This window comes from Chiroxiphia lanceolata, chromosome 1, assembly GCF_009829145.1.
Source record: "Chiroxiphia lanceolata isolate bChiLan1 chromosome 1, bChiLan1.pri, whole genome shotgun sequence".
NCBI lineage: Eukaryota > Metazoa > Chordata > Aves > Passeriformes > Pipridae > Chiroxiphia > Chiroxiphia lanceolata.
In genome coordinates, this window is record NC_045637.1 from 31,407,553 (window position 1) to 31,430,523 (window position 22,971).

Sequence of the window (22,971 nt, forward strand, 5' to 3'; positions counted from 1 at the left end):
GCGGTCACTGCGGGCCGAACCGCCGCCCGGGAGCGGCCCCTGCCCCGCGCCGGGTGTCTGAGCGGAGACTGCCCAGGGCGGCCCCGTCCGCGCAGAGCTTCGCCGGGAGGTTAGAGGCAGAGCCCGGCGGCGGCGCAGGTCAGTCGGGCCGCGGGGCGGGACGAGCCGGAGGGGCTGCGCTGGGCGGTGGCCGCGGCCTTTGGCGGATCCCGGTCAGGCTCCTCCCGCGGCCCGGCAGGCCGGGGCAGTGCCGAGCGGTCAGCCCCTCTGGGTCAGTCTCCGGCTCTGCTCCAGGGCCTGCCTGTAGGAACTTGTGTTCAGCCTCCTACCCTCCCCGTGCGCCTCCCTGCCGGGAGTCCCACTGGCGCTCAGGCTCCTGGTGCAGCAGAAGGATGGCGAGGGTTCTGGCTAGGCCCGGGCGTACGGGAAGAGAGGACGGAACCTGGGGACAAGCTTCATAGAGAGGACAAGGTATAATATCTTGTCAGAGGAGTGTTTTCGTCTGAGTTCTTATTCTGATGTCAGTTGAGAGAGTGAAGCGTTTATAATCTCCAGGGCTCTTTCCTGTGACTGCGTGCTATAGGTGACAAGGTTTCCTGTAGGAAACCTGCTAAAGGTGAGGGTGGCACCTTTCCACTTTCTGTTTATCCAATTTTGTGTAGCCTGTAAGTAACAGACCGTTGGTCTTCCACAAAATGAAGGTGGATTTATTCTGAATGGCCAGTGTGTTTTGACAGAGGGCTGAATTCTGCTTATGACATTGTCCATGCTAGAAACCATAACACTATATGCTTTTTGTGTGATCTTCGCCTGTCAGTGGGAGGGAGGTGTTCACTAAGGTCAAAGATTGTCTGGCCAGTTTGTAGTAAAATCTGACTCCAAAGTATTTTGCCATTTGATTTTACTGGAAGTTAGTGAATTCTTGTCAATCTTTTTTGAGCTGTTATTAACATGTAGTTCAACAACAGTTGCAATATTAGACTAGGAGTTGAGAGCTATTTCTCTGTAAGACTAATACTATTTTTAGTCTTTATGAAGATATGTTTTATTAGTGCTTTCTTCTATAGAATCTTTTTTATCTTTCTGCTTTTGTTTCTATTCATCAGCATCTTGTTTTTTGGTTCCTGGATGTCCACCATCACTAGTTTATCTAATAAAGTGATTAGTAGGAGAACAGATGAAAATTTCATTGCTGGTACCTTAACTGGAGTAGCAGATAAACTGTTAAGGGGATTAAAAATTCACATCTGATTTTTATTTTTTGTTCGTTCATGCTGCATGAAGTCATCAATTTCAGTTACTTGCTGTGAAGTTAAATTCATACCTGTAACATGTGTAAATTAACTCATTAAAAGGGGTTTTTTTTCATTTTTAATTTTTGGTAGAAATTGAATAGACCGGTAGGGCACATAATCAAGAGTTTTGGAGGGATTTAACACTTATATTTTAGTTCTTCTGGAATTTACTACAGAAATAGATGATCATGTCAGTTATTGGAACACCTGCTTTGGTTGCTAGTGCTTACTAGCTAGTGCTAGTAAGAATACTTCTTTGGAGTTAAAAAGTTGTATTTTCCACAAACCCTTTCTTTGGAGAGAATAGTTCAACACTTGTGTCTGTGGTGATTTACATGGAGAAGAGCCAGTGGTGTACATGAGAGATTACACCATGAGTAAACTAGTTCAGTTTTCTGTAGGAAAAAAAAAATTTCCAATATTTTGCTATCCTATACGTTACAGTAATGTTTTTTAAATAATTTGTCTTCTTCTGGGTGAATCAGATGGTATTTTTATTGCTAACAATTATCAGAAGTTTATATCTGCCTGTGCAAACATGCTTCAGAAAGCAGCATTATGTTTTGTTTTTAAAAATCTTAAAAATTTTAATAGCTTATGCATTTCATGTCCCTAAACTCGACACTGGTGAGGCCACACCTCTAGTACCGTGTTCAGTTGGGGGCCCCTCACTGCCAAAAGGACATTGAAGTGCTAGAGTGTGTCCAGCAAAGGGCAACAAGTCTTATGAAAGGTCTGCAAACATGTCTTATGAGGAACAGCTGAGGGAGCTGGGTTTGTTTAGTCTCAAGAAGAGGCTCAAGGGGGACCTCATCGCTCTCCACAACCACCTGAAATGAGGCTGTAGTGAGGTGGAGGCCTGTCTTACCTACCGTGTCTACAGTGAGAGGACAAGAGGAAATGGTCTCAAGCTGAGACAGGGGAGATTCAGATTAGATATTAGAAAAAAAGTTTTGCATTCTTAGGGTGGTCAGGTATTGGAATAGGGCTGCCCAGGGAGGTGGTGGTCACCGTCCCTGAAAGTGTTTAAGAGGTGTCTGGATCTGGCACTGGGTGATGTGGTTTAGGGATAGTGGCAGTGCTGGGTTGATGGTTGGATTTGATGGTCTTAAAGGTCTCTTCCAACCTTTATGGTTCTATGATTTACACTTCTAATTACCCTGATGCTTATAAGTGTTCTCTGTATCGTTAAGTTATTGACAGTCTGTGGATTGGAAAGTGGAATACATTTCAATCTCTTCATTATGAATGTTTTGCAAGGATGTTATATTATGTCCTCTTTCTTGCCTACCATTCTGGATTGTATTGAGGGAGGCTGAAAGAGGTGGGGTATTGAGGACTTTTTAGAAGTGAGAGTTTGTGTGTATATCAATGTTTTTAAACCTCCAGTCTTATGCATATATATTTGCAGTTTTTAAGGTAAGAATTGAGTATGTTTTTATTGAGTACAGAGCATTGTGAAATTGCATTAATCTGGGACCACAGCAACTGAAATAACCCTTTGGTTAGCCTTTTGCCTCTATTTCTAAGTCCTTTTAGCTTCTAGATCTGCCTTAGTTAAAACTCGTGGGTTTTTATTTGTTGAGATCGTCTTTTTCAGCAAGTGAAGAAAATCCATTCCCATTAATGTTGATATAATTAAGTAAACAAACTCTGCATGAGTGTAAAAATATCTTTTACTTTTGTTAGAAATGTTAAAAACTGTAAAGTAATAATAGCAAACTTATTTATATCTGAATTGGCTCATGCTTAAGTGAGCTACCCTTAGAACTCTGAGTATAGTAGTACAAATATAAAATTTCATCTTCTGAATCTATTTTTAAAAAAATTTAATTTCTTAGGTAATGGGCCTTCAGATGCATTATGAATCTACTCACTTATTAAAAGGCTGTCAAGTAGCTGGTATGGTATGCCTCAGTTCATGTTGGTAGATTATTAAGGATTAGGCTTGATATATGGAATGTCTGTTTTGTGCAGGAGGATGTTTAGATTTGGGAGGGAAATTTTTTATTTGTTTGACAGCTCTGGATGTTTTTCTCCTTTTAGATTCTTCTATTATTTCCCCATCCCAAGACTGTAGGTATAATTTCATTAGAGAATGTAGTGACTCAGAGAAAGGTTTTGATACTTAGCGTGGGCCAGGACATGTAGGAAGTAAATGTTCCTGTAATGGACAAAATTAAATTCAACTAAAACTTGCAAGCAAGTATTAATAGTATATAAAGTCTTGATTGAACCCTCCATAGAATAGAGTAGGAAAGGTAATTCCTATACTCAGGTAGTTTTTGACACTTACTAATCCAAGGACCTTCATTTGGGCTTTGACATCAAATGTTGTGATTTAAGTCAGGAAAGAGATGTATCTCTGTATAACAATCTTTTATAGTCTTGTATCGGGGCGAAGTTGGGATGTTATTTTTCGGTCTGTGTTTGGCCCTAGCCACCTGCGAAAAGTTTATGTTTTCTCCTACCAAGTCTGCTGATAAAGCAGTGAATTTGGCCTTGGAGAGAGAGCTTCTGTGTAAACTATTTTAATTGGTCTGTTGTGATTGGCCCATTGCTCTTCAAGGGCAGTTGGAGGACAAAGTGATGATGATGGTGTTGAAGGCCATCCCCCAGACTCAATTGGAAAGACCCCCCCCCAATTCACTGCGCCTGCGTCAGGGGATTTCCAAGGTGCTCACGCATGCGCAGGAGGGGAGCACTTACATAACAGAAGGGGTGGGATTGAGAGCCCCTGACAGGGCGGTGCTGGCCACACCTCCCCGGGGCAGGTGCTCTCAAAAAACTTTATAAAGGCAGACTCGTGTCTGGTGGGGAGGTGGGCTCTTCACGATGGATCAAGATGCTTTTAGCGGGGACGCCTGCTGGACGTGGGAGCCTGCCACCCCTCCGGACCACGCAGCTGCCGTAGAGAGACTTCATTCCTGGTTAGGATGGGTAAGATTATCTTATAGGTGACACATGGGTGAGTATAGGGTGTCGAGTTATCTTACTTGGGTTTTTGTGCACTTTGTCCTCCTTGACCCTAATTCTTTTCCCTCAGGTGCCTGTTTTTATTCACCTTTTCCCTGTTTGCCACCTTTTTTTCTAATAAATAGCTATTGTTTGCCAATTAGCAGCGGTGTTTGGTTTATTCACGTACCAGGATCCCTTGAACCTGTTTTTCCCTTGGTTTTTTTCCTTCCTTCCCTGTTACAGTCTTCTAAAGAGGAAGTCCTGAAAATCACCAAAGACCGCTACCCAGAGAGTATTTGGGAAGGAAACAGGTTTATGGCTATATATTATCAATACCAAAAATATATTGTAAAATAAATGACTTTTCAATATATAAATTGTCAAGGTGTAGGGAGTGATGTCTCAATCCAATGCTAGCATATATCTGGATATAGTAATGAAGCACACGGTCTTTAGTGGGGAAAAAAAACCATTTAATTACATGTTCAAAATGTGAGAGAGTGGGAATGTCTTTTTTGAAACTTATGAAAGTAGTTTCAAAGCCACGAGGTTCAGAGAAAGTAGAGGGAAAGAAAGATGGACAGCTATCTGAAGGAAGACTAGCAGTAAATTGAACAGTAGACAAAATCAGTCAACAATTTGAGATTATAATTAATGTACCTTATTGCACATATGGTTTATTTCTATTATTGTTATAATGGCCTGCTGTTAAAAAAATTTTAAAAAAATCCTACAGCACTGTTGCACTTGCAATTTCTACATTTATTCAGTGAAAACAGGAATTGGGAAGATTAAAAAAAAAGAACAAATAAATTGTGTCCAGCTAACACTATCTGGTAAGTTTTAGACATAAATACAATTCCATTAAATTAGTTTGCAAGCATGGTGTGCTCCAATAATAATAATAAAAATAAGATGATAATAATAAGAAAATTATGAATAAATTTTTAAATTAAAAGATAGCAGTGTATTTGATAAGAAAGGTTCTTCATGTATTAACAATAAATTTGTTCTGGAATAATATCAGTCTAACTGAAGAGTAAGATATATTACATGATTTTTGATACCTGGCTTCTGAAAACTTTAACAATTTATGGGCAGAGAGGGTATTTTTAAGACTCTCTGGGTAATAACTTTTTCAACAAAGAAGTTCATCATGTTTGTGGCAGTTCAGCAATGTTTCCTTTAAGCTGTATGGTCCCTGACAGAAACTAGTGTAATATATTTCTTATTCATTCCGGATATGCTTAGGAAAGTCAAAGTCTGCCTGGAGTTGAATCTGGTGAGGGATGTCAAAGGCAACAAGAAGTGCTTCTGTAAATACATCAGTAGCAGGAGGACTATGGAAAATGTGGTCTCATGGCTGAATGGGACAGGGGCTCTGATGAACACAGAATGTGGAAAAGGCTGAGGGGTACTGAAGGCCTTCTTTGTTTCTGTCTGTACTAGCAAAGACCTTCAGGAATTGTAGAATGCAGGGAGGAGTCTGGAGCAGGGAAAATGTACACTTGATGGAACAGATTTAGGTCAGAGAATACTTGAGTAAACTGGACATAGATAAGGCTCTGGGCACTGATAGAGTGCTGAGGGAGCTGACTGATATCACTGATACTCTTGATAATATTTGATTGATCGTGGAGACTGGGAGAAATACCTGTAGACTAGAGGAAAAATTTTAAAAAGGCTGGTGTGTTGTGCTAAAAAGCTGGAGTCTCATTAGTCAGATTGTACTATTGCTTCTGTCTTCAGAAGGGCAAGGAGTACTCAGGGAACTGCAGGCTGATCAGCTTCACCTTAATACCCCAGAAGGATGGAAGGTGATGGAGCAACTAATCCTGGAAACCATTTTAAGACACATTAAAGACAAGAAAGTGATCTGGAGTAACCAGCAAGCCATTCTTGACTAACCTGATAATGTTCTACTATGAAATGACTGGCCTGGTAGACAAGTGGAGTGCAGTAGATACTTGTTTCAGTAAGGCTTTCAGCTGCTGAAGTGTGGGCTGGGTGAGCAAACTGTGAAGGTCAACATAAAACTTGCAGAAGAGATGGAGAAGGAGGATGGTGATCCATGATGTGAAGTCTAATTGGAGGCTAGTAACTAGTGTACTCCAGGGTTCTGAGTACTGGGTTCAGTCCTGTTCAACGTCTTCATTAATGTTCTAGATGATGGCGTAAAGTGTACTCTCAGCAAGTTTGCTGATGACAAAAAAATGTGAAGAATGACTGATATGCCAGAGGATTGTGCTGCCATTCAGAGGGACCTAAAAAGGCTGAAGAAGTGGGCTGACAGGAATCTCATAAAGTTCAGGAAGGGAAAGTATTAAGTCCTGCACCTGGTGAAGGTTAGCTCTATGCCCTGGTGGCAAGCATCTGCAAAGTAGTTTTGGAGAAAAGTCCCTGGAGGTCCTAGTGGACACCAAGTTCAGAATGAGCCAGCAGTGTGCCCCTGTGGCATAGAAGGCTGATGGTATCCTTGACTGCATAAGGAGTGTTGCCAGCAGATCAAGGGAGGTGGTTGAAAATCCTGTCACTCTCCTCAGCAGTGGTGAGGCCACATCTGGAGTACTTTATTCTGTTCTGTGCTTCCTGGTGTAGGCGAGGCCTGGAGAGTCCAACAGAGGGCCACAAGGTTGATTAAGGAACTGGGCAGGACTTCTGTGAGGAAAGGCTGAGAGTGCTGGGACTGTCCAGCCTGGAGAAACAAAAGCTTGGCAGGATCTTCTTCATCTATATAAGTACCTGAAAAGAGGGTGCAAAGAGGACAGACCCAGGCTCTTCTCAGTGGTGCACAGTGACATGACCAGAGGCAGCAGGCACTTACCAAAATGCAGGAAGCTCTGCCTGATCATAAGGAAACAGTTTTTCACTGTGAGGGTGACCAAGCCCAAGCTGTCCAGGGAGATTGTAGAATCCCCCTCCTTCAAGATACTCAAAAGCTGTCTGGACATGGTCCTGTACAAGTTGCTCCAGACAGCCCTGCCTGAGCAGGCAGGGCTTGGACTTCATAAGTTGACATTAAACACACTGATCCCTTCCTACTTGCCCCTGTTATCACATACATGAAAAAATTAAATGGAGGGGGTAACAGTCAACTCCAATGTCATCTCTTTTCGTTTTTATTTTTATTTTGTCTTCTTAGCTTGCAGTAAATACACAAGCAGTATTTGGGCAACCCCCCAGCAACAGACAGAGTTAGGAAATTTTTAGAGGAAAACTGCACTATACTACTGTAGAATGACTGCAAATAAAAGACCGCTTTGCCAGCAAGCTTTGAGAGTGGCATATTTTTCTTTAAATCACAGTAAATATTTTAAAGTCTGTATTGATCCTTCACATCATAAATACACTTAAATCTCTACAAATATATTAGCCTGATACATTTGTTTAGTATATACAGAGCTGAACAACTTGTAAGATACAAAATGTGAAAAGGATATATTTGCACTTGTATGCAATGTGTGCAATTAAAAGATAATAATTTTGTCAATTAAAATCAGTCTTTCATTGGAATGCGCTAACGTAAATTTCTCCGTAGGAAGTTCTGCTTTCCAAATGTTAACTTTACAGGAAAAACATCTGAATTCATGCAGTTTTTCAGAGCATGTAGAGAGTGAATTTAAATTTTCAACCTAAATGATAGTAAGTCGCTTATGACTTAAAATGGAAATAGACTTCACTCACTGTATTGCTGCTGCAGTTAATGATGATAGACCCTACACCTTGTTACATCTCTAGAACTGCAGCAGCAGATTACTTCAGGATCATCTTTTCAAGCAGGCCGCTTATGCTGTTTCAGGGTTTTTGTTGGGGTTTTTGGTTTGGTTTGGTGTTTTGCTGGATGGAGAGGGGGTGGAGATAGGGTTGTTTTTTTTCCTTTTGACACCTAATACAATATATACTTTTTCACGTAGACCAGGAGACAGAGAAGGGGTGTGACTCTCCTTTTAACTAACTAGCCTGGTCTCAACACCAGCTACTCTACAGCACTCTATGTGAAGTTAAAAGCAGCAAATGAAAAAAAATTTAAAAGGGCCAATATGTTGTGCTAAAAACTGCAGTCTCATTTGTCAGATTGTGCTGTATGCGAACAGAGAAGGTAGCAGGCTCTTTGTCCTGTAGCTTCCTGGGTGAACTAAATGGTTCCTGCAGCCATGCAGCTGACCTACATCTACAAGCATTGTTAGTTCACATCTAAGCTTTACAAAAATCTTCAGGAGAAGGAAAACAGGAAGGATGCTGTCTGTTTGTAACATGCCTCTCTAAGAGATGGTGGTAAGTTGTTTTTTTTTTTTTGGTTTGGAGGTGGAATACAAGAAATTTGGAAGTCTGAGATTATTTCAGACTGTTTTCAAAAGGAAACTAAATTCAGATTTTTCAGACTAAGAAAAGGTGCAAATGAGAAGAGAGAAAAAATTCTGAGATGAAAAAGAGGACAAATACACAATTTGGGAAGAGAGGGGAATTACGACTGGAACAACTCTTGATTCAAGGTTGATTCTGACTGGGTCTGGGCACTTCCTACTTTCTCTGCCAGGGGTGGCCTGTGGAGATTTTCAACCTTTAGGAAGAAGTTGAATTGAACGCTGCTAATATTCATTATGTTTGTGTCAGTAGCTGCCTGGGAACAATATCTCTAAAATTTCTGTCTCTGCCAGTCCTTATCACCACTGTCTCGGTGTTCAGAGAATCACAGAATATTCCGAGTTGGAAGGGACCCACAAGGATCATAAAGTCCAAGTCTTAAGTCAATGGCCTGTGCAGGGACCAAAGCTGTGACCTTGGTGTTATGAGTACCATGCTCTAACAAACTGAGCTAATCTATTGTCAGTGGGGTTAGAAAAGAAAGGAGTTAATAAAAATTTAAATTCTAACAAAACTTGGAAAAAATACATTACAATAATAGTAATAATATTAATTTTATAGGTAGTGGAGCTGACAGAAGATATCACAGGAGGGTTCTGGCAAGGAAAAAAACTTTCCCTGGAAAGGAAATTAATATAGGACCATGACACTGTGGGGCATAACTAAATATGAAGGGAAATTCATGTTGGAATTTCAGAGGGATTTTAGCAGCTGTAACAGCATACAGCTCAGGCTGCCTAGTAAGAAAATTATTATCCCTCTTTTAAACTGTTACTTGTAATACATGTGTGCAACCATGCCAGTGGATTCTAAAACGCTAATAAAGTTATAGGATCGAGGAGAGTGTGGTGAAAGCCTATCAGTCTTCCCTTGTGTGCTTAAAGTTACTGTAATTACCAAGTAATAAAACTGTCAAGATTTGGGGACACTGAGCACATCTAATTTTCCCAGCATCTCTGTTAGTCACTGTGTATGCCAAACATTTCAAAGTACGATCGTATGAGGAGGTAAGAGTGGGGAGTGTTATTTATTTAAACAGAGTAGTCTCTCATCTGCAAGTCTGCATAAATCCTACAGTGGACTTGTACAAATAATTCTTTTTCTTTTCATTTTTGAAAGACAGCAAAAAGTTTCATTATTTGTATTTACAGTGTTGTGGTGTTGTGCTTGCACATTCAGCATGTTGGGTTTGAAGACCACAGTTCTAGTCAAATGAAAAGTTTAGTTTCCTATCTTGCTGTTGGCTGGTGGTGGGCGTAAGAGTATGATACTGAGATTAAAGGCAGCTGGTTTCATGATTACCTGTCTTTCTTCACCCTGTTGCTCTTCTTACTGGTACTGCACGTATCTTACCTGATTCTGTGGTGGTCCATATGTGTACTACATCTGCAGAAAAATAAATTAAAACAGGTGGGTTTTTTGCCAGTTTAGCATGAAAGAACAGTTCGAGAGGGTCAAATGAGTGCTGGTGCTAGTCTGTAAGAGAAGGACACAATACACAGTAGAATGAAAACGGGAAACAGCAGTTGTATCTTTTAAAAATTACATCACCTTATGTTTCTATAGAACACGCACCTATAAATTGAGATATATGTCAGGTAAAGTACTGTTCTTTATCCTTACACCAGTTGAGAGATCTTGATTATAATTAGATACAATTATTCATAAGTTGTGCTGTATAGAATAAGGCCAAAACTTAAAACTTACAGTGAACAGGCTTGTCTTTTTATTGAGGCAGAGCTGTATTAGCTCTAGCATATCATATACAGTCTGTAACAACATTGTTTTTACATGCAGTCCTTCTTTTGGTACAGATGGGGACAGGGGTTAATTATGACTTAGCTAGGCATTTAGGACAGATTTTACTATTCTCATCTAATACGTATTTCTAATAAGAAGTTAAAAGGCCTTATGTTCCTTTAGTGCAGTGCTTGGATCAGCACTGTTACACTTGCATATCACTGAATATTCATGACTCTACAGTTGGTATGCATATGTATGTAAAAAGGAAGAAAGTTGGAATAAAATCTGGGCAGTGACTGTTTCACAAATGATAAACATAAGGTGTTTAATTCAAAATTTCAGGATTCTATCATCTGTGGTAAATTATATCAGGATATAGAGCAGGTGTTCCTTCTGGAATCCCTTCTACATATCTACTCAATCTTCATCCTGGCATCTCCATACCTGTCTGCTGATCCATTCATAGGGATCAGACAGGTAGGAGCAGAACAGAGACACAGCTGTGAAATGGGAATTTAAGTTAGATTATTTTGTTTGTTTTTTAGGTAGTTTTGAATGGAAGAAAGGTAAGGAGAGGCATGGAAAAGATGCATAAAATTGGAATTGATGCTGTGCTTGACAAATAAGGCGATGTGAGATACAGTGCCCTTACAATAGTGAAAAGCAGATGTTACAGATGTCATGAGGTCTAAGACCAACTTTTCAGGTAAGTAACAGTAACCAGCAAAGGAGAAGTTATGGCTTTAATTGCCCACAATGTGCTGACATCTGTGCATTCATGTTGTGTCTTTGGACCATTCAGAAATGGAGGTGCAAAGCTCTGCCACCAGATGATGTTTCACCTGCTTTACACAAAGGATGGCACATATACTAAGCTTTGTGTCCTTTTCACTTTTATACATGCAATGCAATATTATTTTGTTATCCATCCTTTTAGCAGAACCTTTAATGTTATCACAACCAAAATGTCTTCAAATGCAAGGATCTCCCCTTTTTGGATGATCACATCAGCAGTTGAGATCTACATTTGTAGCACAAGGCATTCAGATTTTTCCCATGCTCCTATACCTCCTGCTTTAGTCAGAAATGTTGCCACTTCCTTACAAGGGGCTGTTCCTTCCCAGTTAACCATCATAGTTGTCACTGTGCAGCTACTTCAAATCTCTCTTCACCATTTTGATTCATCAATAGTAAAGGAAAGGCACTTCTGCAGATAATTCCCATTACCTAATTCCAGAATAAAAACAGTGAGTGTTTTGTACTGGACATGTTTTGCTCAGCATCTTGGTGATCAAGGGATTTTTTTTAACCATGTTTTTTGGAAAGCCTCAGGTTACAATGTAGCTGGTTTTTTAAGCTTTTGGGGTTTTATCACTGATTAATTAAAAGGAACAACAGGATTTCATTTAGTATAGCAGAGAATGGGAATTTATAAGCGGAACTGACACATCCCTTTACAGATGAATTTGTAATTTGATGTACTAAGAGAGGGGTTACAAAAGAGAGGAAATAAGATGGGGGAAGAAGAGAAGTAGGATATAGGATTAAGAAGTAGAGTGATTGAACATTAATTTGTTACATGCTTATCTTCCTATTTATTCCAATAAATGAAAATTAGGGCTATATCCGAAAAGTGGTAGGATGATGCTATCTCTGGCTTCTATGCTGTGAGGAATACAAATGTACTTAGAGCTTTTGTAGCCTTGAATTCAACACCACAAATTTTAAAAGGTAGTATTTTAAATATTAGTTATATGGTAATTAATCTATCAGATCTGGTTTTTTGCATCTAATAATCTGTCTTTATGAGTGTGGACTGATGACAAATTTTTCTGAAGTCCATAAGAACTCTTAGCGTTCAGAGTATCTTTAATGGTGACCAATAATAGTCTAGGTTGGTGGCATTTACTGAAGTATTACACTGACGGGATTTTCATTTTGCATCAAATGCTGATAGAAACGACTGATATACAACTTCTAACAGCGCAGCACTTTCCTACTACTCTTCATACTGTTATATCAATTCTGGCTCTTCTGAGCCGGTTATGATCTTGTAACTTAAAGCCCTAATATTTTGACTTCGGAGGGTAATTTATGGAAGGTAAACCAATGACCTACCATTATGTTTTTTCACTCTCTCCAGGCATTCACCATTGGTTAATCTCTTGTACCTCATTTTATGGAATCTAAGTTTACTGAGTTGAAGTTGGAAAAGCAGTCTGTGATTTAAATGCATCTTTGTCTTGTACTTGGTCTTTGGACACTAAATGTAATTGTAGCATTTAGGATTTTGAAATTTGTTAGTAGTTGCTCACTCAATCTTCATAATGAAAATCTTAATTTTATCTGTTGGATTGATTTGTTACACAGTCATTCAGTGTTTTCCTTGACTTTGTCTATTTTGAGAAATAGTCCTTTCTTCCCAGAATGTAAGAAATAAATAATAGTTTCTGTGATTGCAATATGCTACTGGGTTTTCAATTAGTGTTAGTAGTTATTCCAAATGGTTAAAGAATCAATTTATGTTCTTTAGAAAATGATAGGTATTTGGCTGAAGTATGTAGAAATCCAGACAGTAATACAAAATCAATCTTTTGTAAGGTTATTTGAGGTAATGATATAGCGATAAGTTAATTTTACAGTGATTAAGAGACAACACAGTTGGGGCTCCCAATTAGACTTTGATCTGAGGATATTTCTCTCCACACTTGATGAGCAAGAAGGAGATGAGAATTAGTGGTAAGACATGAGGCTTTGAGCAGCTGGGGTCCATGTTCTGTGTTATGAGAGTTGGTGTTAAGGAAGATTTTAAAGTTAACTGAATACGTTTGATTTCTCATCTTTAAAATTTATTGATTTTAAATTGACATCTAAAATATCCTCTGCCATTAAGAGTACCTGAAAAGAACAGTTAAATGGTATACATTTTCACCAGAAAAAAACAAACAAAACAAAACAAAAAACCAAACCCAAACCTCCAAGCCAATTAAAAAACACCCCACCCTACATTAAAAAAAATCTCAGCATTCTTGTGGTGGGTGGAAAGGTAGTCTTGTTTGCTGTCTCTGGATACTGTAACTTTATGAACATAAAAGGAGGGATAGTAGACCAAGGGCATGACTTGCTCTTGTGCTCTCTCACACACCCAGTATGGCAACACTGAATGCATAATGCCAAGTGCATTGTAGCTCCTGAAGAGAAAAGTAACTGTGTGTTAGTGTTATCTCCAGAGGGGGTATGATTCCTGGCATGTCCACTCTACATGCTCCTTCCCCATGCCTGAGCCATAGATCTCAATGCTGGGACTGGACAGAATCTAGTCTGTTGAAAAGGCTAAAAAGTTGTCGGGTTGTTTCTTTGTGTTGAGATACTTTGTATAATAAACTAAAATAGTAATAATTAGTGTTAAAGACACTTTATACATCAGGAATTTTTCCATGGCCTGGAAATCAAAAGAGTTGTCCAGGCAAAAATACAACATGATTAATGATGGATATAAACAAATAACATAGGAATGTAAGAATAAAATTGACGACTCTGAATAACAAAATAAGTTTCAGTTTACAAAGCACAAGAAAAGAATCAGTGAAAGGATCCAAAAGTCTGAGTAAGAGGAGGCACAAAGGGATAGGTCCATTACCTAGATGTTATTAAATAAGAAAGGAGAACAAGTAACAGACTTTCAAAGACTGATTCTTTACTTCAGAAATTGTAAAAGAGATATATTGTGACCTACTCCTTTCATAAAATTAATCTTATACAGGAAATAAGAGTGGAACCAAAGCACAAAAAGAATAGCCTAAGGAATCTTAATATAGATGTGCTCAAGTGGCAAATCCTAATAAAATTCATCCTAGAATGATTGAGGAATTAGGCACCACTGATTTTATTTATTTATTTAATATCCCAGAGGGTGAAAATAGCCAGCAAAATGGGTTTGTACATGCCTGTTTTTGTGCCTGTTTATTTTTCTGTTAAGAGAATTATTGAAGCTGTCAGTTTTGATTATAGATAAAGGTTTAGGAGTAAATAGTTTAGCAATTAATTTGTATCTAATAATGGGTAGAAGAGAGATTGTAAAACAGCCAGTATGATTTGATGAGACCTGTTTGTAAGAAACCTCAGTCTGTTTCTCCTCTTAAAAAGGATCACAAGTTTAGGAAGAGGAAAACTTTAAGTAAAATACAGCTTGATTTTAACAAAGTCTTTTTCCCTACATAGACAAACTAAGGAAATGTAGTATCAATGCTATCTCCATTAGATGCTGATATTATCAGCATCACGTTGAAAAGTTGCCTCTACTGAGTAATTATCTGTAGTGCCCTGTCAAGATGAAAAGGCATTAATGAGTTGGATGATGGAGAGAACACATACTTAGAAATGTTACTCAGGATAGTAGCCAGAGAGGGGTTTAAAATTTGTTTTCAACATAAGATATGAATCCAAAAAACTCTTGATGGGTTTGGAGAAAATATCGAAAATCAACAAGATGAAAAGCAATGCAGGCAAGTATGAAGCACTGCATTTAACAGGATAAACTCAAATACATGAATCAAAAACAGGAAATAATTATTCAGAGAGAAAAGTGACAGAAAAAGATAAGAAGATATACTAGACCTCAAGGTAAATTCTAATATGCTACTGGAAAAGAGTAGAGTTGTTTATTTGTGGGGTTTGTTTGGATTTTTTGTTTGGTTTGGTTTTTCTGGAGGATCATACCAGGCATCTTGTAGGAAAGAGGATATTGTCTAGTTTGGCAAATCCTCTGTGCATAGTTGGTCCCCTCGCATGCCTTGCTGCTTTTTGCTCTTGAGAAGGTGCAACAAAATGGAAATTCTTCTCTGTTGTTGTTACTGTTTTCTGCTGTGGAATGAAAAGCATCCTTCTTTGTAATAAAGATGCTTTAGATTGAACATGAGAAAAAGATTCTTTGTAACTATTAGAGTGATAAAACACTGGAGAACAAACTACTTAGAAAAACTGTGGAATTAGCTTTCTTGTCAATATATTCCTGAGCCTGTGTTTGTGCTGAGTTAGGATTTGGTAGTCCCTTGTGGTCTATTCCATCCCTGCATAAGTATAATGCTCCGAATACATGTTTTGGCTGCACGGAAGAGATCATCTAAAAGAGTTGGAGCAGTAAGGAACAGTTATTTTTGTCATTTAGTAAATATATTTTTATTTGGTTTCCCAAAAAGTGTTTTTACAAATCATAAAGTTATTTTGAGGCTTTTGCATATAGATTGATTTTTCTTTTAATGATTATGCTAGAAAAGCAGGAAATGCAATTGCAGTAGTTCTGAGATAGTAGAAACCCCTTGATTACTTATCCACAATGGAATAGTCCTGTGGAAAAAAAGGCACCCAAGAGGTTACTTGGATTTGTATATTTCTGCAGGCAAAGTTTACAGACCTGTAAATTTAAATGTAGAATTTTTGTAGGCGGAATGCATTGACAGATGTCCGTGATGGTAATACATCTCATACTGATAGTTCCAGAAGAGGTCAGTAATAATGCTTATATTGATAGCAGCAATGCAGGAGATGTTACTTGGTATTATAGCTAAAATCCATGTTATCACCTTAATTATAATTACATTAATATTGACAGGCTGTTGACAATACTCACATTACTATTGATAGATTTCTGTCAATAACATGTTTCCAAATAAAATATATTCATTCATAATTTGTACAATGCTCAATAACAGCACTAATATATATCAGCAGAAATTCCTCTTTCCCTAGTGATATACAATCATTATTTTTTTTGTTTTGCAATGTACTGTACAACTGTTTATTTGTTTGGTTAAAAAAAATCCAAACCAGACAAAATATAGGTTATTTAAGAAAGAATCGTATTAGTTTTTTGTTCTTTTTCTGGGAGGCCATTCAGTTTTTTTCTATGCAATATCTGTGACAGTATAAAATCAACAGAGAACCTTTCAAGTAGTAGTCTTTACTATTCTGTCTTAAAATGTATTTATATAATAAGTTAATCACATAGAGTTTATCATATATTTGAGTGTTGATACTTGTCTCTTTCATTACTGGGTCTATGATTCTGAGTTCTTAGGTTTTAAACTACTTAAAATAAGAGAGTTAAAACAGCAAGGATTTGACAATTCCTTATGTCCAATTGGAATTTCTTGTGTAGCAACTTAACACACAGTTGTCTCTCTTTCACTTCATCTCACAGAAAAGTTTGACTTAATCTTCACTACAGCCCTTAGGCAGTGGAAGATTACTCATAGATCACTTTTTAGATGCCTTATCTTCAAGTTGAACAATCAAGCTCTTCTCATATATCAGGTCTTGGGGCTCCCTGATGGTATTAGTGACTGGGCTCTTCAGTTTGCTGACATTTCTTTTGTACTATTGATAGAAATGAGGCAAAACTGGAGGTATTATCCCAGGTGTAGACTCAACAATGCCAAGTGGAGGGTAATAAGCACATCCTCCAGTCTGCTGGCTATACCCATACTAATACACTGCAAGGATGCACTGGTGACTTGTGTTCAGCTTTCTGCCTACCAGAATCCTTGTATCCTTTTTTCAAAGTGGGTAGGTATACAGTCATAGAGGCTCCCAGCCTATAAGGATCCATTGACTTTCTCATGTATTTCATGATCCATCATAATCCTATGTATTCGACACTTTTTCCTTGGATTTCAGAAAGTTCCTGATGACCCATTCCTCACTTGCTCAGGTTTCTTTAGAAAATATGGTTGTAATGGGGGGGAAAATCTCTACAAATTTAGTCTACCTTACTTAAGAGAAATCTGCAACAGAAATTTCTCACAGCACGTGGGATAATGGAACACAACTGGAAAAGATGGTTGAACTGATGTTGGAAAATTGTCTTAGTAGATGGATCAAGGAAGTTGTTTGATAAGATGTCCCTTTCGAGTAACTTTAGGTTTTTTAAAGGAGATTTTGTGTTTTGGGAATTGTATAGAACACTGAAACAAGTTGAACAGAACATGAGTAGAAGAGAAAATGAAGAAGACATTAGACTTTTAGGGGTTATGTGTTAATAACACTAAACCAGAGTGACAGGTTCCAGAGCAAATGGTTATAAGAGGCTCTGGTTCCTAAAATGGTAGTGGGGTAAGATGAGGGGTAGAAGGATGGATAATCGTCAGCACTCAAGCTCTTGAAGTGATACTGTAAGATCTAGTAAGGGTTGAATTGACCCTTTGATCATAAAGTAGAGGAGTGAAGTTATTTGAGTAGTACTGAAAAATGTTTCCTGTGCTTTGGTATCTGCTACAGAACAGTGTGAGTGAGACAGGCTTGGGTGTACAGCCTTTGTATGCTGGCTTTTTGACCTGTCTGAGTTGATGCAATGAACCCCAAAGCTGTTTGTCCGGAGGAGGTGGCCTTGTGCTACTTTCAGCCCTGTTTTGCCTGCTAATGAGGAAGGAGAAGTTTAAAGGGGTTTTCTGTAAACTAGGTCTCTGTGTCAAGTGTTTTAGTGAAATGCTTTTCTTGGTTGTATTTTACTCCTGTAAAACCTTTTACCAAAATGTCTTATTTCTGTCAGTAAATTAAAAGAAATTCTCTTAATGAAAGCGTAGTAGCGTTTTCTCCGGACATGAACTCGAGGTAATAACGAACCAAAAGGCTTTTAAAAAGTCTTAAATAAATGTAGCTACTCTGGGCAGCTTGTGGCTTAAAATCCAGAGCGTAACAGGTGTTATCTGTATTTTGCTATTGCATTTGGATGCATTTATTTTCTTAGTCACAGAATTCCAGATACAATAACATTTAAAGGAAGCACTTTTAAAAAAGTAAATCCTAAATTTGTTAGTATTTCTAAGATTATACTTTCAGAGGCAACTACTGAAGTGTTCATGTTAGTATATTTTCTGTCCTCCCCACTATTCTTTTCTAGATTTTTAGTTAATATGTTCCTTTTCCCAATTTTTTCATACAACACCATAAAATTCTTTCTGGTCTATTTTAATGTCCAGTTGAATATTACAGTTATGCCCTGCAATATTTTTTTAAATGTATACAGTGAAATACTAAATTGGTGGATTTTTCTAAATATCTAGATGTTGAACACTTCTCTATAACCAAATCCAAATATTGTTTATGAGAAATAGTCAAATATAATTTCTTTTAAGTTGAAATTTCTTACTGTTAATGCAAAGCTTCTTGAAAGGATTTGTAACATTAATAACAAATAATAGCATTCTGAATATATTTATTTACTGCTGGTGTATTACAGTTTTGTTATCTTTAATAAAACGAGAAATAAGAAATGCTCCATTACAGTGAAATTTATTTGTGTTTTATTCCTAGAAAGTTTTTTCTCTGAAGAAATGGCCTCCAGCACTGGAAATGAAAAGGGCGTGAATCCTGTGCTCAGAATAAGTCAACTTGATGCTCTTGAACTAAACAAAGCGTTGGAACAACTCGTGTGGTCCCAGTTTACAAACTGTTTTCATGGATTTAAACCAGGGGTGTTGGCTCACTTTGAACCAGAAGTAAAAGCATTTTTATGTCTTATATTATGGCGATTCACTATCTATTCCAAGAATGCAACTGTGGGACAGGGTATTCTGAATATTCAATACAAGAATAACTTATCTCAGACAGAGAAATACCAACCTCTGAGCAAACAACAAAAGTTATGGTATCTTATTTTCACTGTTGGTGGAAGATGGTTGGAAGAAAGATGTTATGATTTATTTAGCAATCGTCAACAACAGTCTTTCTCCAAAATTAAGAGCTACATTAGCTTTGGAGCTGGACTTCTAAAACTTTGCGGAGTTCTAAATTTTCTGATTTTTCTTCGGAAGGGAACATTTGCAACACTTACAGAACGCATTCTAGGAATTAGGTCAGTTTTTTGCAAGCCGCAAAGTGTTCGTCAGGTAGGATTTGAATACATGAACAGGGAGCTCTTATGGCATGGCTTTGCTGAATTTCTGATTTATCTACTGCCACTTATTAATGTACAGAAACTGAAACTTAAAATTTCTTCTTGGTGTTTGCCTATTGCAGGTCTTTCCAATAGTGAAAACACATTAGCAAGCCACTGCAGGGAATGTTCACTGTGTGGGGAATGGCCTACCATGCCTCATACCATAGGCTGTCCACATGTTTTTTGTTACTACTGTATTAAAAGTAACTACTTATTTGATATGTATTTTACATGTCCTAAATGTGGCTCAGAGGTACACACTCTTCAACCACTGAAGTATAAAATTGAAATGACAGAATTGCATGTCTGATATGCGGTTGATTTTGTTTTATACAATACATGAAATATATTGAAGAGATTAATGGAAGAATTCAGAGGCTACTGGAAGCTTAAAGATGGTTTTGGAGACTCTGTAATTTGTCGTAACGTATACTTTTTCCTACTCTTAGGTTTTTTATTGAGTGACAGTGCTGTGATGCCCCTGTCTGCTTGGCGGGTTTAGGGGAAGGTGGTTGGATTTACTCCAGGCGGTGCATGGGAGAAACAACAAAATTCTCAGGAGGTTCAATAACAACTTTTACTTGCAAACTGTAGAACATTCTGACTGATTAAGGCACTTGACAGGCTTAAACTTGGTAATCTTTAACTCATCCAGACACAACAAGGTACTTAACAAGGCATCTACTGGAATCTTTTGGTCTGGCTTACAATATATTTTGAGGAGATGAAGGTAAGAGAAGAGAGAGGAAGGTAGGTTATCACCACCCTAGGATGCAGTGTAGTCTCAAGCAGCTTTTAAATCCAGAAGCCCTGCTGTTGAGTCATGAGGTGCAGAAAGTATCCAACCTTAGCTTTGGATTTTGTCAGTGGTTTAAATTGAAGGAATTATAGAGGTGTGATGGAACCACTTCTGTCCTGCAGGTTTTAATGATGGCAAACCAAGAATGTATATATAAAATGAATCATTTATTATTACAAATGATCAGACAAAGATATTAACCAGAATTATTTACTATACAATATAAATGCTAAAACTACTAGTAGTATAGTATAAGATAGGACAGCGCTCTATATTGAAGCCATTCTTGAAGCAATTATATTAAGGGTAGCAAAAAGAAATAATTATAAAGTAGAGATTTAATGTAACTCAGCCATACCAGCACTTGTGGGGAGATCTCTTTTGCTCAACTTCAAGGAATATCCTTGGGGGGCATCCCCAGCCCGAGGGAGGAATCTCTGCACATACACCCAAGAAGAGTTATGTTAGAAGAACCTGACTCTATGAAAGGGGACTGGACTTTTATAGTATAAAAGTGATTGACTGCTAGTCGCAAATTTGCAGGCCAACTACCAGCTTATCTGTCACATCCAACTTTAAAAAGCAGGATTTGTGTTTGGAATATGGTGAACCAGGCTGGTTTTAGCATAATTCAACACCAAAAACATTACCATGGCACCCCTGGTAACTCATCACAGATAGCTTGCATTGTTTGCATTCTCTGATCAGATTCTGGGCCTTATCAGGGTAGGCCCTACTGCCACATGCATGTGTCACCATCCTTTTATCTGTTCTGGTCTGCTGGGGTCCTTCCCCAGGTGAGTTCATGCTGATTTCAGAACTGAGGTCTCATGGGTGTGTTTGCACAGACCCAGAGTGTTCCTGGTGGGTCCATGCGTTCGACTGCCCCTGTTACCACGTGGATGGGTGGCTGACTTCCTAAAGTCACTGCGCACCACAGTGTGAGAAGACTCAAGGCGACAGGGGGAGCAGTGCACAGCCCACCTACTCAGAGCTCACCCTCTTCCCCCACTGCTTCCCACCTCGTTGTTTTGAGCCAGTCAGCCATTCCTCTGGTCTCCTACAAGTACCAGCTTGGCTCTGAAGCAAAGAAGACAAGTTTAGCAGCTCTTCTACTCTCTCTCAGACTACTTGATCCCAGTTTAGTACTCCTGTGTTGTAAATCATTTGTTTTTAGATCTGGTTTATCAGCCTGCCACTTCTTCACTGCATTCTGTATACTTCCCTCAAAGACAGAGAGGACATCCAGTAAACTCTTACCCATTTTGTGTATTTTCTCAAGCTTGTTGTAAAAGTTTGTGCCATTACTAACTTAGCTAGTAGATGGATTCAGTGGAACAGTCATTCTTTTCGTGCCTAAAGAATAATTTTAAATTTGTTTATTTATTATTCCCAGTGTGGTGTTTCACTAAAAAAAGAGAAGATGTAAGATGAATTGTTTTCTTGTTAATAGACCATAAACTTTGTGATCCAGCTGGTAGGTTGGTAAATACCCCATAGTTAACATGTGCCTACAGAAGATATAACCACCTCCGGTGCAAATACCGTGCACCTTTTACACCTTTATGAGTTGACTGAACTAGTTTCCTCAGGCAACTGTGTCTCTGATCTTCAGTGACATATATATGACCTTCTACTACAAAGTTGAGGGATGAAGTCCATCATTCACTGGAATGTAGCAGCTGCCAAGGGTAACTTGCACTCTTCTGAGTCTGAGACACTGGAGAAAACTGTTTACTCACAAGATGCTGTCTGTGGGAATTGACACTCTTCTTTTTTTGATGTGGTCAAGGTGGATGCCAAATCTCACTAACAGTTCACCTCCACACAGAAAAAAAGTTCAAACACAGTTATGTGCATGTTGATGCATTAAAATAGGTAGCTTTCCTGCTCTTTGCTTTCACTATTTGGTTTCTTATTTGGCTTTGCAGTGGTGTTACTGTTCTAACACTTTATCCTTTTATTCTTCAACCTGGTTTTATAAGATTATTTTTTGTAGTTCTTTTTTAGCCGGAAGTCTTACCCAGAAGAGTCTCATTAACACAAAAATACATTTCATCCTCTTTTGACTCTTACATTTTCAAAAACTGATACAGATGATTTGAGTAAATAGCTTTATGGTGGCTGTGTTCTTGATTGGCTATCATCAATAGTCAGTCCCAAAAATACTATGGTAACGACTGATCCAATATCTTTGATCTACTTTTATGAAATGATTTATTACATTCTACATTCTGATTAAAACAACCCACCGGCCTATTTGTTTGAAGATCTTAAATTCTAGGTTTTGATCTTTAGAGTGACACACTTCGCTTTCATCTGATGCAATTAAATATAGTTCGTGAGTTTGTAACTATCTTTGGGCATCCCAAAACTTCATTAATTCTGCTACTGTTCTATGAGTCAACAGAGACTTCAGAGCAGTTGCTTCCACATACTGTGCCGCAATGTTATTAGCCGTCAAATGTGTATATTAGCAGCCTGCCATATTTCTGTTATTTCTGTTGCAATTGGAAACAGCAGGAGCAAATCTGCCTTCGGTAGAAGAATCAAAACTGGCAAGACAGTTGGAGAGTATCCTGGATTCACTTCCTGATCCTGAAGACATTTTGTGTGAATTGTCCCTCCTCATCACTTAATACCTTTTCCCAAAGAAATGTATTAGCAACCCTGACTTCGAGGTGGTCTAGTGTCTCCAGAAAGCATCATCAGCATTTCTGCTACCTCTGTCTTTAATTAACCTTAATTAAGATCTTTTTGCATCCAAAATCCAGTGTTTGTAGCTTAGAATCATAGTAGACCTTTGTTTGCTGTGAACTCTCTTTATTCTGAAATTGAAGTCACAGTGCGATATTTTGTCAAAGGAGAATGGATTC

The 22,971-nt window shown here is 38.3% G+C and overlaps 1 protein-coding gene across 11 annotated transcripts in view; it reads left to right on the forward strand.

The window, feature by feature from the left end:
• The window catches only part of PEX2 (peroxisomal biogenesis factor 2), a 113,178-nt gene continuing 90,207 nt past the window's right edge, over positions 1-22,971 (forward strand). For 5 of the 11 annotated variants that reach the window (XM_032701762.1, XM_032701790.1, XM_032701772.1 and 2 more), the window contains exons 1-2: positions 10,934-11,067; positions 18,672-18,856. In XM_032701762.1, the coding sequence (XP_032557653.1) occupies positions 11,043-11,067; positions 18,672-18,856 (210 nt within the window). In that variant the 5' untranslated portion in view covers positions 10,934-11,042. The other 6 variants (XM_032701746.1, XM_032701728.1, XM_032701712.1 and 3 more) reach the window with 6 other exon arrangements.